This window comes from Ambystoma mexicanum, chromosome 11 (assembly GCF_040938575.1).
Source record: "Ambystoma mexicanum isolate Mex_15411 chromosome 11, UKY_AmexF1_1, whole genome shotgun sequence".
In the NCBI taxonomy this organism is placed as follows: domain Eukaryota; kingdom Metazoa; phylum Chordata; class Amphibia; order Caudata; family Ambystomatidae; genus Ambystoma; species Ambystoma mexicanum.
In genome coordinates, this window is record NC_090934.1 from 402,384,174 (window position 1) to 402,403,619 (window position 19,446).

The window sequence follows — 19,446 nt, forward strand, 5'->3', positions numbered from 1 at the left end:
GAATTGCTCAGACGGGACTGAAATGCCGGATCCTGGGAAAGAGCACAACAGTTATTGTATGGGCATGTAGCAACTGGAAATTGGTGGGAAGATGGACTAAAATCATGCCCTGCACACTGATTAAAAAGAGACTCTGTTCACAGAGTACAAAAGGTGAATGATGAATGCTTGGAATTATGGGCTAAGCATGCATAATTACTCACTTGAGTAGACAATGAAGCATGACTGGTACATATACTACAATTAAAGAATGCAACTACCTGTTTCAAGAACGATGGCAAGGTCTATGTTGGAAGGAACAAAGAATGTGGAGAAACAATTGAAGTACTAGGAATGAATGAAAGAACTGTGGTTCTAATATATCGATATTGGGCCTGCGGATCCAGAGCCTATATGCAGTTGCCTAAGGATTGGGGAGGAGTGTGCTCCACTGTAAATGTAAATGTTCCAGCACTAGTGATTCCCTAGAAAGATCTCTGTATTGAAGAGTTCCAAAAGCTATAATAGAAAGAAGAGATCATTCCATCTTCTGCGACTAAAGAGAGAGAACTATTTCTCATCAAAATCAATAAGGGCCTTCAAAGACATTCCTGATGAGCACACATTATTCAGCAAGACTGCCATGATAATGACATCTATATTCATACCAGGACTTCAAGCTGCAGTAAACGCTAAGTGGCTCCAGATTACGAGTTGGAAACTGCTGCAGACAATCAATGCAACCGTAAAAGGATTCAATGCAATAAAGGAAGAATTGAGAGTCATCTCAATGTTGCTATCAAGTGCGTCAAATGTGACATTTTGGCTGAGTCCTTGGGTGTGGCCAGGGGAAGCCAAGTAAGGCAGCAGACGCCAACAAAACTGTGAGTGTGGCATGGGTGGGGTGTAGAGCAATTACTCTGCTCCAGAAAGCCCCTGTCACTCTACCTTACGTTCCATAGCGTAGACTGCCATAGACTTTAATAATACATACTTAGGAAGACTTGTGACCACTGTAAATGGATTGTAAATGTAGCTTTGTGATGCATATGCTAGTGCCACACATGTAGGGAACGGAACTTTAGCTCGCGCCACATCTAGATAGAAATGTGATTGTTAGCATGTGCCACACTCAGGAATCTTAACTTTAGCTTGCGTTGCATCTAGATAGAAATGTGATAGTTAGCATGTGCCACACTCAGGATTCTGAACTTTAGCTTGCGTCGCATCTAGATAGAAATGTGATAGTTAGCATGTGCCACACTCAGGATTCTGAACTTTAGCTTGCGTCGCATCTAGATGGAAGTGTGACTGTTAGCATGTGCCTCACTCAGGAATCTTAACTTTAGCTTGCGTTGCATCTAGATAGAAATGTGATAGTTAGCATGTGCCACACTCAGGATTCTGAACTTTAGCTTGCGTCGCATCTAGATAGAAATGTAATAGTTAGCATGTGCCACACTCAGGATTCTGAACTTTAGCTTGCGTCGCATCTAGATAGAAATGTGATTCTTAACATGCACCACACTTAGAATTCTGAACTTTAGCTTGCGTCACATATAGATGGAAGTGTGACTGTTAGCATGTGTCTCACTCAGGATTCTTCACTTTAGTTTGCGTCACATCTAGATAGAAATATGACTGTCAGCATGTACCGCACCTAGATGGAATCCCATAATTGCAATGGACAGCAATGCCAACTAACTAACAATTCCATCCCTCTGCATACACCTCTCAAACTCTAACCAAACACAACCACAAGCCTAAAACGCAGAAATCTGCATAAACTTCACAACAATGCAACAACAAAACATACCGCACATAGACTTGCACAACAGAACACGACGACTACGGACCGTAGAACACCCCAATCCCAGCCAACAGACCCACTGGGCTGAGGCTGCCAACAGCACATCACTGCTCTCTTGCACTTTTCCAGCTTACTCCCATTAACCCACCCCCTCTCCTCCCCTTTTTCAGAGCTGCCAGAGCGCCAGGGGACCACTTCGGTGGTGGTAGTGCGCGGTACAAACGTCTTTTACCATTAACATTAACATCAAGCTGATGACTATCCAGAACAGTTATGTTCTGGATCTGATGACAGCAATGGAGGGGTGTGCACCAATGTTGGACGACTGGTTCTCATCTTTGTTTGGATGGATTCCATCTTGGTTGGCAAATGCTTTTAAACTACTTCGAGCAATATTACTGTTAGTAATGTTGGGATTCTCTCTCATAAGGATTATCGTGGGACAATGCCAGAAGACTGCCAAAAAAGCTATTGAAATGAAGATAATGACTGACATTAATAAACATGCTGGAGAAAAGATGCAAAATGAAAAATGTACTCTACAAAATATAAAGTAGAGTTCTCTTGCACCTCCAGAAACAAAGTTTTATTATCCCCAGGATCGGGAGATGAATATTCTGTGCACCAGCAGGAGATTGTCATTTGATGACCTGGAGTGGGGATGAACATATAAAGAATGCAGGCCACCTGAGGAAGGGTGACAAAAATATGGATTCTGAAGAAAAGAAAATATGACGAAATGATTGAAGAAGATGAAGCAGGAATTGCAGAAGATGCGAAGAGTCTGGTCAAGAATGTGACCAGAGGGGGAATGTAGAGAAGCAGGTGGACGCATTCTCCTTAGTCACTGCCCCCTCACTCCCGCCCTATTGGAATGATGGATGAAAAGTTACAATTGGGAACCCATGCACAAGTTTATGCAACGTGTCCATACTGTCGACTATATGAGAAATGATATGCACTAATGCACCATTCAGAAGGTACCCTCATGTTGAAACAGTGGAGGAAACCTACCAAGAAGGATGCCCTTGTCGAGTTGTCGAAAGGAAGCCAAGTATAAAATGGTGCGCAACATGGATGCACGTTAAACAAAGTCGAATGACAGCAAAAGAATGTCCTAAAGATGATATATGAACCTATGTTGAAACGATTTGAAAATACTTAAAAATGACGATGTAGCTGAAGCACGAACAGAAACATGTACTCCATGATTCAGCATTTGCAAATACAAAGAAGAATGAAATATTCACTGGTCAATCACTGTAAATACGCTGAAATGCAAGGTAGAAAGAAAACATAGAAACTTGCTTATAAGAGGTATATATTTAATGTTTAGGACTACCATCAGAACAAGATGGACGATGGCTTATGTCAATCAACCCAACTACCTCAAAATGCGAGCCCAGAGTAACGTGAAAAGACGATGAAGTGGCTGTTTTCCTTGCAAAATATGGGAGTTCATTGGCTTAAAACCAGGGATGCTATTTCGAGAGATGAAGGAGAAAACACAAAGGGAGTTAGAAACAGACTATGTACAAGGACATATTTCTCAAAGATTAGGAGAAGAACATTTTAAATGCACTGTCAAAATTGACAATTTCATGGTCTTCCAACACGTGATGAAGATCTATTCATTAGGCCAGGAGCGAAGATAGCAGTGTACCTACACTCCCTCGAATGTCCCGAGACAGTACAGACTGGCAAGGTCAGTCTTCAATCAGAAGACACTGGCATGAGGCTGTGATTGGTGTAATGACGATCATTCACACTTGAGCAAAGACTCTGCTGCCACCAACCATTAATAGTAATGTACCGCATTGACTACAAAGTTGAATGGATGTAAACTAGAGCGTGCATATTCATCATTTTACACACAGGAACTCTGAAAAATACAATTGTGCATTACTGGTTTGCTATCACTGGCAAGAAAAACATACATAATTTGTTTGTGGATTAACTCAATTTAGAAAGGGTGTCTAATAACCACAGTGTGCCAAAGTTGAATTTAGAATTGTCCCGATTAACGTAACTGTGGTCTAGTTCAATTTAGAGAGTGTACCTACTAGCGTAACTGTGGTCTAGTTCAATTTTTCCAAATAACCACATTGTGCCAAAGTTAAATTTAGAAGTATGCCTAATAGTGTAACTGTGGTCTAATTCAATTTAGAGAGTGTACCTAATAGCGCAACTGGGTCTACTTCAATTGAGAAAGTGTACCTAAGAATGTAACTATAGTCCAATTCATTTTAGAATGCATGAATACTCCCACCCTATGGCATAGTTGAACTTAGAAAGTGGGAATAATATCATCCTGAGGTACAGTTGACCTTTAAAGTGTGAATAATATCTTGCTGTGGTGCAACTGAACTTAGAAATTCTGAATAATATCAACCTGTGCTACTGCCGAACTAGAAAAGGTGCCTAACTGTGGTATAGTTAAACTCCGAAAGTGTGAATAATATCCTCCTATGGTTCAGTTGAACTTAGAAACCATCCCTAACTGTGGTATAGATAGTCTTAGAGAGTGTCGATAATATCTTCCGGTGGCTCAGTTGAACTTAGAAACTGTCCATAGCTGTTGTATAGGTAAACTTAGAAAGAGTGAATAATATCTTGCTGTGGTTTATGTTGAACCAAGAAACTTTCCCTAACTGTAGTACAGGTAAACATAGAAAGTGTGAACAATGAACATCCTGTAGTATAGTTGAACTTGGAATGTGTGAACGAAATCATCCTATGCCAACTATAACACAGTTCAAACTTAACCACGCCATGAGTACACCTAACCAACCAAGGTCTGCCAAAAGAGACCTGCTCGCGCCCGCGCCCCTTCCCTCCCACCCCCCACCTCCCCTAACCATCCCGCCCTCCACCACATCCTCAGCTCACTCCATATCTCCAACCCCCAAGCCAGAAGAACCACCCCATCCCAATCCAGCCCACCCTCCACCTCGCCCCCAACCCATCCCCTATCCAAACACCAAGCCAGAGGAGCCTGATGGTGAACCAACCACCCTAAGACACCTGCCCCTCCCATCACCTCCACCCACCGGCCCACTATCATCATACCAGCACCCCTGGCGCCCCAACTAACGGCCCGCCCAGCCTCCCAAGCACACCCTTCCCCTCCACCCACCAGCCCATTATCATCATACCCGCACCCCCGGCCCACCCAACTAAAGGCCCGCCCAGCCTCCCAAACACACCCGGCCCCGCAACCATGCACCTGCCTTTCCTCTCATCAACTCCCACCAACATCCTCCCCGACCCCACTCTTTCCCCTCCCTAAAAACTGCACATCTCGCCCTGGCAAGAACAGTAGCCGCATCCCTTTCACCCTCCGACCCCCCTACCCTCTCTCACACACCCACTGCAACAAAAACCCTGAAGAGAAAACATACCTGGTCTCCCTCAATCTCTCAGTACTCCTTGCCACACCTATCTCGACCCACCACCTCAATCTCCCAATCTCGATCATCACCACCCTCTCCCCCTGCCTCACCTTGCCTGAACCCCCCTCCCTTGAATTCTCACCAACCACAACTGAAACTCCTAACCCCCTACACCTCACCTTCAAGTCCCCCGACCCAAACCCATCCAACCCCACACACCCGTCCAACCCCTCCCCCCCACACCCACCACCTCATCCGCCCGCTTACTCTTCCCATCGACCACCGCCGCTCTCTCTCTCCCCAATTTCCACTATCTGCCCTCACCCCCTCCACCCACCACCCCTCCGACTCACTGCCCTCCCTCCCATCCTCCACCTCTGCACCTCCCACATCATCCTCCTGTACCGAAGTAAGATGCATAATTTTAATGCCCATCTGTAGCAAAAAACAGACACAGCATCTTTGACCTCCTCACCTCAGAAAAACCAGACCTAGTCTTTATCACGGAAACCTGGTTCGCTGGCGACTTTGCCCCTATCGCCAACAAAGCCTTTCCCCCAAACTACTCCCTAATCCCACTAAACCGACCCTCTAGAGGAGGAGGACTAGCAATCGCCTTCAAGTCACACTTCTCTGCCTCAATCATCGACAACCAGCCAACCATCCCTTCCCGCCAATCGCTTCTCGTAAAACTATTCCTCCCCCCCTTCCTTCTCCCACAGCTTCCTAATCATCTACAGACCTCCAGGCTACGACAGACAATTCTCGAACAACCTCTGTGACTCGATAGCCACCATCGAATTAAAACATCCCACCCTCACCCTTCTAGGAGATTTCAATATCTGGCTTGACATCCCCACCAACCCTATGACCAACTCTCTTGTCGATTGCCTAGACGCGATTAACCTCCATACCCACATAAATGGGCCAACTCAATATAAAGGACACACCCTTGATGCCATCTTCAGCTCCCCCGACCAGATACATCTAAACCCCCCACCCCTATCCTCTGGCCCAATCACTTCATTGTCTCTCTTCACCATTTGCTCACCCACACCCCTCCCTGTACCTGAACCAGAACCCCCAAATCTATGCAAATGCTCGAAGAAACTAAAAATCCTTCCTGACCTAGCTGGCGCGCTCCTTCAGTCTCCTCCCCCTTCCTGCCCACCCAATGAACACCTAACCTCTGAAGCCTTTGACTCATGGCTCAATACCTCATTAATCCCACTCACCCCCTCTTGCAAACCATCAGCTCGCCATGGCCCTTTTCCTAGTTGGTTTACACCAGAACTGAAGACCGCAAAACAACTATATAAATCCCTCGAACGGAAATGGGCGGAAAGGCAAAACCCCCCCTGAGCAGATCCACCTTGGTCCGGCACCGTCGCCACTACAAAGCCGAAATCTGGAAAGCAAAAAAAGCCCACTACAACTCCAAAATCCTGAACTGTGAAAACCCCAGCAAAGAACTCCACAAAATCATCTCCGAATTCACCAAACTACCATGTACCACCACCCAATCGACCCCCTCACAATCACTCTGCGACTCACTCTCTCTCCACTTCTACACCACTGCTCTGGAAAGAACAAATTCTCTAACCAACAAACTGGCCCTCCTCCACCCACCACACAATCAACCCACCCTACCCACGACCCCACCGCCTGCAACCGCCACCCACCTGACCTTTGACTCTTTCACTCCAGTATCAACTGACCAATTTCTCAAACTTCTCTCTGCCCGCAAACCATCTGACTCCCCTCTGGACCCCTGCCCAGCCACAACCTTCAAAGAAATATTTGCATCTACCTGCGCAGGAGAACACACAAGAACCATCATAAATGACTCTCCTCAGGAATTTTTCCTGACGCGTTCAAAATCGCTCATGTCAAGCCTCTTCTAAAAAAAAATTCCCTCGACCCTCTCGACCCCAAAACCTACCGCCCCATGTCTAAAACCAGGTTCCTTGCTAAACTCATTGACCAAACCGCCTACTCCCAACTAAATGCCTTTGTCGAAGCCAACAATCTCCTAGACCCCGCTCAACAGGTTTCAGACCCTGACACAGAACCAAAACCACCCTAACCTCAATCTGCGATGACCTTAAAAACACAGCAGATTCTGCGGGATGCGCTGCACTAAACCTTCTCGACCTATCCGCCGCCTTTGACACAATCAACCACTCAATCCTCCTCGACCGCCTTCACTCCCTAGGAATCCATGTAAACGCACTCAAATGGATAGCATCCTTCCTCAACAATAGGAACCAAATAACCCTACTCTCCTCCTATGCGTCCCCCACCTGACCGGTCAATACCGGAGTTCCACAAGTAGCTCGCCTATCAGCCCTCCTGTTCAACCTCTATATGTCCACCCTCCCACGAATAATCCGCTAGCACAATATCCTGTGCTACAATTACGCCGACGACATCCAACTAATCCTAAAACTCCTTAATTCAAAACCCAACTGCAAACCAGATCTCGTTGCCTGCCTCCTTGACATTGATCACTGGATGTCCACAAACCACCTCCTGCTAAACCCCTCCAAAACTGAAATCATGGTATGTGGCAACACCGAACTTCCTCCGCACCCCTTACCCCGGCCATCTGCCATGGGCAATTCCCTGACAACCTCAACCTCAGTAAAACCTTGGGTGCACTCTCGACTCTGACTTAACCCTCTCGCACCAAGTCAACAACATCTCCAAGTCCTGCCACTATCACCTCAAAATTCTTAGGCGCATTTTTCCATACCTCTCCTTTCCCAAAAGACTCTCTGCGGTCCAATCAATTGTAATGTCAAGACTGGACTATGCTAACCCCCTCTACCTCGGATTTCATGCGTACCACCTGACTAAACTACAAAGAGCACAAAATGCTGCAGCCAAACTGCTACTAGCACTTGGCTCAAGAGATCACACCTCCCCAGCTCTCAAACCTCTGCACTGGCTTCCGGTTGCCCGAAGGGTGACCTTCAAAACCTTATGCATCTCTCACTGAGCAATGCATAAAACCGGACCTCAATATCTTCAGGCCAAACTAAAACCCTACCATCCACCACGCACTCTAAGATCAAGCTCTGCCCGACTCCTAGTGATATCAAAAACTAACTCAGTCAGGTTAGGTGGATCATTATTCGCAGACCTGGCCCCACTCTATGGAACTCGCTTCCACCCCACATGTGACTCACCGAAGACCTCATGTCTTTCTGCAAATTACTGAAAACGTGGCTCTTCCCCTAAAAATCTAAAACACAAAACAGTATAACAGCAACAATAAACAGTAACCCAAGGTTGCAGAATCAAAAAAGCATCGAGACCCGATCATGAAAAATGGAAAACCAAAATTGCCAGTGTAAACTAAAACGGATAAACTAAACAGAATGGAACAAAATGTTGAAAGAAACGAAATGGATGAAACAAAACGCGTGCAATTTGTGAAACAGATGCAGTGGATGAAACAGATGAAATGGATGCAGTGGACGACACGGATGAAGCGGATGAATCCAAGGTTGTATACGAATTGTTCGAATGTCAATTGTTCGAATAACAATTGACCTTCTGCACAATTGACCGAATTTAAACGGTCAATTAGGATATATATGCGGGGGAAACCCCCTGCAGCCCCCCACCCAATCCAACCCCCACCCCAACCCCCCTCCCAATCCCCTTATATTATTATTACACCAACCCAACCCATAATATATATTAAAATGACCATACGGTCAATTGTGCAGAAGGTCAATTAGGACCCCTATTATTCGAACAATTGTGTCATTCGAACAATTGTACACAAACAATTAGGGTAATACCGAATCCAATGCAGTAGGTGTAACAGATGAAGTGGATGGAAGAGACAAAGCGGGATAGAAAGGATGAAGTGGCTGGAATGGGTGAAATGGTTGGAACGGATGAAATGGATGGAACGGATAGAGTGGACGGAATGGATAGAGTGGACAGAGCGGATGGAGTGGACTGTGGGACGTTTTTACCCACGCATCCAAGCCCTACAACAGAACTGTGCATCACTGGCATTGAAAACATCATGATGGCCAGAAATCACCAGGAAATGCACAGGGAAAACATGAAAAATAGGTTGCCATCCATTTTTGCCTCTGTCAATGTTAATACAGGAGACCATTGCCAGACCCTACCCTTTGGCTGCACACAGAGCGAAATCAGTGCAAAGGAATATGGTGCTGTTCAAAGTCCGTTTTAATTAATGTAAAAAATAGCTGACTTTTGCTTGCAACTGCTGAAAATCGTTTTCAATCTGATAATCATTCCTGAATAATTGCTAGTGTTGACCTGAACTAATTCAAAGTAGCTGTCACCTACCCTGAATCTCCTATAGGGAATTAAAATCATTTTTAGCATATTTTTCACTTTATTGCAAATCACATTTAAAAGTATTTCTGCCTGTTTTAAAGCATACCGGTTGCTCTAAGCTTGCTAGGGGGGAACTGGAATTTGTATTGCATTTGATTGTATTCCTGAAAACTCTGTGCTCTCCTTCCATCTCCTTATATTGCATGGGGGGGGGGGCGAATTGTCAAAAGAAAAAGTGATCATATTATCTCTTGTTGAAACCATATCAGTTTATTTCTGTGCTGCATTGTTTTCCATCATTGCATTTCCTTGAAACCATAAAAGTATTCTCAGCTACCTTATCCTTTCTATACCACCTCCTAAGTAATTAAAGAAGTGTGCTAGTGTAATATTATCCATTGTTGATCAACATTATATTCATAAGTGTGCTATCAAATATTAATGTATTCATAAAAGTGTGATATATATCCTGCTTAATGTTCCAATAAATCTTTTAATCTGCAAAACAAACCTACTTCTTGGCTCAGTGAGGTCAGGGGGATTCAAAGAGAGGGGCGTTATATGGGGGTTTATCATCCAGATTTATGAACTTGTCATAAAAATATATAAATAAGGGCTTCCATTGGGCATCCCAGACTAGGCACTGACTTAGTTGGAGTACTGAATTGGAGTCACTAACAGGACGAAACAGATGGAGTAGATGGAACTGATGAAATGGATGGAACAGATGAAGTGAATAAAACCTATGAAGTGAATAAAACAGATGAAGTGAAATGAAACAGATGAAGTGAAATGAAACAGATGAAGTTAATAAAACAGATGAAGTGAAATGAACAGATGAAGTAGACAGAACGGATGAAGTGGACGGAACCGATGAAGTGGACGGAACGAACAGATGAAGTGGACAGAACGGTTGATGCAGACAGAACGGATTAAGTGAAATGGATGAAGTGGATGGAACTGATGAATTGGATAGAACTGATGAAGTGGATGGAACGGATGAAGTGAATGAAGCGGAAAAAGTGGATCAAAAGGACAAAGTGGATGAAACGGATGAAACGGATGAAGCAGATGGAACGGATGAAGACGAATGTATGAAATGGATGAAATGGATGGAACGGATGATGCAGACGGAATGGATGAAGCGAAACAGATGAAATCGATGGAACAGATGAATTGGATGTAACAGACGAATTGGATGAAGCGGATGAAGTGAATGAAACAAGAAGTGGATGAATCGGATGGAGCTGATAGAACGAATGGAGCGGACTGGAATGGATGAACAGATGTAGTAGATGAGAGTAGGTGGATCAGGTGAAGTGCTTGGAGCGGATAGAACAGATAAAATAAATAGAGCGGACGAAACAAAGTGAAGGAACAAATGGAACGGATAGAACAGATGAAGTGGATGGAACGGAAGGAGTGGATGGAACAGACAGAGTTGATGGAACGGATGGAGTGGATGGAACCGATGGAGATGGAGTGGATGGAACGAATAGAGATGGAGTGGATGGAACGAATGGAGTGGATGAACGGATAGAGTGGATGGATTGGATGCACTGGATGACACTGATGGAGCAGATGAATCAGATGCAGTAGGTGTAACGGATGAAGTGGATTGAAGGGACTAAACAGGATGGAAGGGATGAAGTGACTGGAATGGGTGAAATGGCTGAAACGGATCGAACGGATCGACGAATGAAAAAGATTGAGTGGATGGAACGGATAGAATGGATGAAACGGATGGAGTAGATGCAACTGATGGAGTAGATGAAACTGATGGAGTAGATGAAACTGATGGAGTAGATGAAACCGATGGAGTAGATGAAACCGATGGAGTAGATGAAACCGATGGAGTAGATGAAACCGATGGAGTAGATGAAACCGATGGAGTAGATGAAACCGATGGAGTAGGTGGAAAGGATGAAGTAGATGGAACTAATGAAGTGGATGGAACTGATGAAGTGGATGAAACTGATGAAGTGGATGAAACGGAAGAAGTAAATAAAATGGATGAAGTGAATGAAACAGATGAAGTGAATGAAACAGATGAAATGGATGGAACAGATGAAGTGGATGGAACGGATGAAGTGGATGGAACTGATGAAGTAGATGAAACTGATGAAGTGGATGAAACGGAAGAAGTAAATAAAACGGATGAAGTGAATGAAACAGATGAAATGGATGGAACAGATGAAGTGGATGGAACGGATGAAGTGGATGGAACTGATGAAGTAGATGAAATGGAAGAAGTAAATAAAACGGATGAAGTGAATGAACCAGATGAAGTGGACAGAACGGACAAAGTGGATGAAATGGACGAAGTGGATAAAACTGATGAAGTGGATAGAACGGATGAAGCGGATGGAACGGATGAAGCGGATGGAACGGATGAAGCTGAACGGATGAAGTGGATGTAACTGATGAAGTGGATGGAACGGAGGATGCGGAGGGAACGGATAAAGCGAAACGGATGAATTCGATGGAACTGATGAAGTGATGGAATGGATGAAGTGGATGGAACGGACGAAATTAATGAAGCGGAAGAACTGGATGAAACCGATGAAGTGAATGAAACGGATGAAGTGGATGAAACGGATGGAGCGGATGGAGCGTATGGAGCAGATGGAACAAATGGAGCGGATTGGAGTGGATGGAACAGATGTAGTATATGGTTCTGGTGAAATGAATAGAACAAATGGAATGTATGGAACGGAGAGAACAGATGAAATAAAAAGAGTGGATGAAACAAAGCGATAGAACAAATGGAGTGGATGGAACGGATGGAGTGGATGGAATGGATGCAGTGGATGAGTCGATGGAACGGATAGAGTAGATGGAGTGGATGGAAAGGACGGAGTGGATGGAGTGGATGGAACAGATGGAGTGGTTGGAACGGATGGAGTGGATGGAACGGATGGAGTGGATGAAAAAATGGAGTGGATGGAGTAGATGGAATGGATGAATTGGAGGAGTTGATGGAACGGATAGAGTGGATGGAACAGATAGAGTGGATGGAGTGGATTGCAAGGTTGGAGTGGGTGCAAAGGTTGGAGTGGATGGAAAGGACAGAGTGGATGGAAAGGACAGAGTGGATGGAAAGGACAGAGTGGATGGAAAGGATGGGGTGGAAAGGATGGAGTGGATGGAATGGATGGAGTGGAAGCAACAGATGGATAGGATAGAAAGGATGGAATGGATAGAATGGATAGAAAGGATGGAATGGATGGAAAGGAAGGAGTGGATGGAAAGGATGGAGTGGATGGAGTGGATGGAAATGATGAGAGGATGGAAAGGATGGAGTGGATCGAAAGGATGGAGTGGATGGAAAGGATGGAGTGGAAGGAACAGATGGAGTGGAAGGAACAGATGGAGTGGATGGAACTGATGGAGTGGATAGAGTGGATGGATTAGATGGAGTGCATGGGATGGATTGGATGGAATGGATCGGGTCGAGTGATGTTTCAGATAGAGTGGATGGAGTGGATTGGAACGGATTTGAACGGATTGGATCGGATTGGATCGATTGGGATGGATTGGATGGAATGGATTGTGTCGAGTTATGTTTCCGATAGAGTGAATGGAGTGGATGGAACTGACAGAATAGGTAGAATGAATGGAGTACATGGAACAGATGGACTACACGGGATGAACAGAATAGATGGAGTGGATGGAACAGCCTCAATGAAAACCACCATATCACACTACCACGCTTACTCTCTCCTATACACCAACACTCAACTAGAACACAGCAATACTGTGACACATTCGGTATAGCTGTTCTCATACTGACACTTGCCTCTTTCTCCTCAACATCCTAATTAAACACAGCTAGCTGAGCACACACCGCTAGCCTAGGCGTCTCATCAGGCCTAACGCAGCCGAAATCAGTCTGGGTGTCAACCCTCCAGAATGAACACATATTCCTGACCTCCCAAACACCTCACCTAACGCTAAGAAGCAGCTATCATGCAAATGGCTCATCAGCTGCAGCCATATCCGGTGCACCCACGCACCTTGCGACTCTCTCTCTCTCTCTCTCTCTTTTTCTCTCTCTCTCTCAACTGACTTGAACTAAGGTTCACGAGGGTGTTCAACCTACTAGCGCTTTGAGATCATACCAATGATACATAAGGCGCTAAATAAATGCTAAATAACATAACATGACAAAAGATTAATTCTCAATTGCAACATAGTTGTCAATCTTATTAATTATACAATCCAAAAATGCTAGGAAAATAAATATGCATAGTGCTTCCGTTTGCTCCATGAGCATCTTCACACAACACAGCAGAAGGTGAATGGAAATAAAAAAATCCTTTTTATCAAGGTGTGCAGTATCTTTTTTTGAAAGGCTTCAGAGAAATACATTCTGTTTCAAAAGCTTTTCTCCATGGCTTGCAATTACTTCCATGTAGATAAAAATCAAAAGAAGCATTCTGGTTTCTGTCAAGTAACCTGACCTTTGGACTGCCCTCTGCTCCAAACCTGTGAGTAAATGTACGCAGGAAAATAATAAAGCTTTTGTATTTACAAGATTTTCATGCGTAAAAAAGGCCTAGTATGAACCTTATCTGGAGGCATGTTAGAACCTGATAACCAGCTGGATTATTAGCATAGTTTTATGTCTCCTAATTTAAACAAAATGAAAGTTTTATGCCGACATATTTATAACCTCATACAAATGTGCACTTTAAATTATCTATGACCACCTTCCTTTACTGTCTATAGTAAATGTATTGCATCTCAGGTTTACCCCATTTTGGAGTTTGACACGCATTCTTCATCTCGGCCTTGCCTCACGAATCCCTATAAAATCCCTATAAAATACTCCTACTCCGAGTTAAATGTGTGTCCACTGTCCCCTTGGAACCAAGAATCGAGGTATCTCTCTCGCTCTCTCTTAAACCAAAAAATCATGTTACAATACAATCCATCCCCTTTATTTGCCACTTTCAATGCTGCACTTACATCCGTTGCTCAGCTCGAGTCCCTCTGTATCGGCTCTTTCCCAATTGACTACTTTGCTGTCTGGTCAGAGGGCGCATGCGGGATTGAACAGGAATTTTGTCAAAGGGGCACCTGCCAACCGTCTTATCATCACACGTCTTTCTTTTTCTCCATTCTTCAAAGGCAACAGCGATCTTCTGGCTAATGGTGGAAGATATCAAGCATCCGAGAGTCTAGATCAGGGCCCAGGAGACTGGATCAGAACCATCCACACCACTACCAAAATGTGCAGTAGCACCTGAAGCATTCCAAGTGCCATATGGAATTACCGGTAAACAATCTCAGACCCAAATAACCGGACAGAGTCAAAGAATATGGCAAAGTACTACTTTCTTATCAGTTCAAATATAGTAGGCAAACCTGGTGAATAAACTGCAGCTCACACACTCTCACCGATATTTTGATAATACAAACACTTCGATGCTATGACGTCATCCTACATGGCAAATAGTAAAAGCTATCGGGTGGAGGGATTGGTTAAAGGAACATATATAGCTATACATCCTTTAGGTGTTAGTGACATAATTGGCTGCTCCTTATCTGGTAGGCACACCTCAAACTACCTCTAAATACATCCAATACAGATTAATAGCAGAATAACAACAGCGGATTGGCTTCTACAACAATGTATAGTGCACTGCTACATAGGGCCTCGTAATTGGTTGGCATTCTCTCCCAACCTTGGACTTTCATCTCGTAAGCAGCACATGAGCAAAATGAAAACCAGGTGTGGGGAATAACGTCAGACTACTTTCCAATTGGTCAATTAGCCTACCATCTCTTATCAGTTAAGCCCTGAGTGAAAGGCTTCTTCTTTGTAGTTGAACTTGCTGACTGTACTCTTCTCTGGGATTTTTAAAGGAGTGTAGGTACATTACGATCTTCAGTTAGAGCCTAATGAATAAGCCTTGTTTTCGAATCTTGAATCATGTGTGAGGAGACCACGATTTTGTCCATTTTTACCTTTTATTTGATGCTATTTAATTCAATTATGCTGGGTGCTATTACTCCTCTTGGCCTCTGGAGACTTGGTCGTTCCATCTTGCATACACTTACTGCATCTTTAATTGTTCAATGCTTGCCACTTGCAGAGGTTTTCTTCTGTGCTTAATCTAAGAGAAATATGTCATGCGTACATAGCCTATCCTTTTTGACTCCCCTTGTGCCTTGTAAATATTCCTTGATGCGACATCCTTGGTCCCAAGCCAATAGACATTCTTTGTTCCCCACACAAAGCTGTTTACCAGCGCCTTTCAGCGCTGCAGCCCTGGTCTGTTTCTGAAGTAGTTTGGTCATTCTTAGCACGTGTCCGACGTCCATTTTATTCTTCATGGCCGCTCTTATTGATTTATATGTTCGTCTGCAGCAAGCTTCTCTCAATATATTTATTATCTACCTTGTGTTTCTGCATATGTACATTTATTGATCCTCCTCTCACTTATTTTCTTAATGAATATGATTTCTTCGTTTCTACATATATGTTTCTCTTATTACTTCAGCTGTATCTTAATTCGTCAACTATTTGCATATCGTTTCAGTGTGCCCTTTTATCTTCTCTTCATGATGTCACTATGCTCTCGTCTGATGTCTCTTATAGCTCTTCGATGTCTAGTGGTGTATGCAGACATCGTTGCACCACGTCAGTGCGAGGGTACATTCAATACAGTTGTCTGAGTGCATAACGTCTCTCTTATCTCCAATGAGGTATTGGGACGATACCTGGTGTCACACACAGTGCTCTCCTGCTGCTATTCCAGTATGACGGGGTGAGGAGCGGGCACTAGAGGTGACATGTACATCTCCCTCTCTACATCACCTTCATAAAATTGAGTATTGTTAAAAGCCACACATTTGGATGAGGCGGGAAAATTAGGAGAGGGCATGTCAGTCATGGCCATTAGCTAGGCATGTGGGAAGGGAGATGGCTGGCCTGGGGTCTGGAGCAGTTTTGCCTTGAGCTTGCCCTGTGCTGATTTTCAAGACACAAGTTGAGGGCACACAGTGATGGACAGTGTCCACACACTTTTTCCAGAGGGAGGATGCCATCCACCTTGGGATATATAGTTAGAGGTTGGCAATATATTAAAAAGAATTTAAAAAATGAGTTGTTTACTCATATTTTCGGACACCGACATTTGAGCCCAGGTCGCCACATTCCCAGGGCAGACACCCACAAGACCACATGAAAGTGTCATAAAGCAGGTCTTGTATTTGAAATGTTGTTTTCCAGGGTATATTTCAATATAGATTGTTGGATTTAAAAAGTGTTCACCTTTTATTCTTTGCTGGCAACCTTATGGTACCATTTTCTATGTTGGGTTATTTTTCGGGTGGTGACAATTCATTTTTTGAAAGGCCATTTTTCCTGTGCACTTTCTTCTATTAAGAAGGGCCAACGGAATGACTGCTGCAAATTTCACTAAAGATGTATTCATGTCCTGTAGATATATCAATGAGCTCCTCGCCCCCCACGTTTTTAGGTCTTGAGCCCCGATGGCTGTGTTAACATGTGAAGACCTTTGAAGCTGCTTAATCTCATAGTCATTCCGGAAAATAGGGTCAGCTTTGATCGCACTATACTTTGCACTAGCCGCCACAAGCCCAATACCTGCCCTTACATCCTTGAAACCTGCGCTCAGTGCCGGAGACATTCTGTATGTACTACGCTTAAAACAATAAAAGTATTGATTGTAGATTAATTCAAAATAATCCACATCTGTAGTAAAGAATGAAAGGCATACTGCTACTTTGGACTATATGGCAAAATATATACAGCACAAAAATAAAAGCAATAAAGTAACTGCTATAAACCTGACAGTTTACTTCAGATAGCAGAACACAATCAACACAATCAATGCTGTCGGAAGCATTGATTAAAGAAGATAAGCATAATGCACTCCTCCGGTCTTGACCTAGAATCACATTGCACTGTATTACAAAGTCAGATGAAGGTTTCAAACCAAAGTTGGCTAATGGCTTCTACACATCCAGCAGTATGACTTTGACTTTGTGTATCAAGCGGGAGTTGACAACCCGGCAGATTTCCTATCCAGGCACACGGGGGCAGCGACACAAGTTGAGGTCAAGGAGTCCAGAGGAACACATTTGCCAAATTGTCAGTACAATGAAACCCAAGGCCGTCAGCATCACTGACATTCTGGAAGCCACTACCGCTGACCCATGCTGCGACATAATAAAAAACGCAATACTGGCAGGCGAATGGAAAACACAGCTCCAAAACGTCCACAATTACACAGAGGCCGCCACAGACTTTTTGACAGGGATGTTTGCGGTTCGCCAGTAGCTCTCCATCACAAGTGAGGGGTTAATTCTCAGAGGCAGGCACATCCTCATCCCCACCAGCCTACAGAACTACATAATCACCTTGATGCATAAGGGACATCAAGGGACGGTGAGGACCAAGGCCAGGATATGACACAGGGTGTGGTTCCCCCATATAGATGCAAAGGTGGACAGTGTCATTGAATCATGCCACCCCTGCCAAGTGACCAGTGCACCCCCGAGGCCAGAGTAAATAGAGTCCACGAAAAGGGGCTCAGCGCGATTGGAAGCGATCAGCATTGATTTCTGCACGGCATAGGAAGGAACATACCTGTTGGTCGCCATAGACAACTACTCACAATATCCCGAAATGGAGATCATACAGTCAACGGTGGCAGAGGCAGTGATCCCAGCTCTGGAAAAGATGTTCGCTACACATGGACTGCTGAGATACATCAAGAGCGACAATGGGCCGCCATTCCAAGGAAAAGAACTGACAAAATAAATGGGCGAGCTACACACTGCCACCACCACATTACTTCAATGTGGCCACAAGCAAATGGTGATGTCGAACGCTTCATGAGAACCATTAACAAGGTGTTGCGCATAGCAAAAGCCCAGAACAGCCCGTGGAGAGTGGACCTATACTGGTTTTTGCTAAACTACTGGGTGACCCTGCATTGCTCTGCAGACATGACCCCGGCAGATCTAATGTACGGAACAATTCTTAACTTGTCAATACTGCATCACCCCAGCCAGTCAGTGAAGAAACTAGACAAGTTGCACATTCACTCCAGGTGGGTGGGAGCCAACGAGCGCATGAGCACCCGGCAACGTGCATAGAAATCAAGACACAAGGTAGAGCAGTTGCTTAAAGACTTATTCGGTGAGCCACAATTGTCAACTTTCTTTGCAGTTGAGAGGGCGCACAGAGCCCTGACCCAAAAACCGATGTCATGAGACTTTCGGAGTCCAATAATAGCCAAGATACTGAGCTTCCGCGACAGAGACTTACTCCTGAAGCTTGCAAGAGATAAGAAAGAGTGCCGGCTGGCCTCTCAAGTGATCTGGATTTTTCCCAATTTCTCTGTGGTGGTTCAGCAAAAGCGCCGTCAGTTCCTGTGGGTAAAAAATATACTGCAGGAACAAAATATACCATACGCGACGCTCTTCCCGGGCCAGACTGCGCTTTCAATTTTATGGCAAATTGTACTTTTTCATGGTGCCGGAAGATGCTGTGAAGTTCATTGAGGCCAAAATCCTGGTTCAGTGACCGTTTGTCTAGTTGGCAAGTTTACGCTGTAGGACTTTCACCGTCCACTGTTCTGTGGGATGGCAATCAAACGTATGAGTAGATAGCATTGAGCTTGGTTATCAAAATTAATGTGAAGTGTAAATCCTATCAATAACTCTAAGTGAAGTGCCTAGAGTGGCGACGGTACGTTCCCGTTGCAATTGCATTACTGTTCTTGTTGTTGGTAGCCAGCCTGGATGTTGAGGCAGCACTGTTTGGGGTCAGGGTGGCTCGGGAGGGCATTGTTTACACTGCTGGTTGGGGAGAGGCAGATTATGTGGGTGTAAAACCAAAAAGGCTTGGTGTCGTAGACAATGTGCAGAATGGAGTAGGCAACACAGAGCTGTTTC

General features: G+C 44.4%; 2 protein-coding genes across 4 annotated transcripts in view; one reads left to right on the plus strand and one right to left on the minus strand.

The window, feature by feature from the left end:
• The window catches only part of LOC138503444 (para-nitrobenzyl esterase-like), a 344,471-nt gene that overhangs the window by 304,882 nt on the left and 20,143 nt on the right, over nt 1–19,446 (minus strand). The gene's annotated exons all lie outside the window — the stretch shown is intronic.
• On the plus strand, nt 11,241–11,930 carry LOC138504982 (cysteine-rich, acidic integral membrane protein-like). Its single transcript, XM_069625348.1, has one exon. It carries the CDS (start codon nt 11,241–11,243, stop codon nt 11,928–11,930), a length of 690 nt encoding a protein of 229 aa, XP_069481449.1.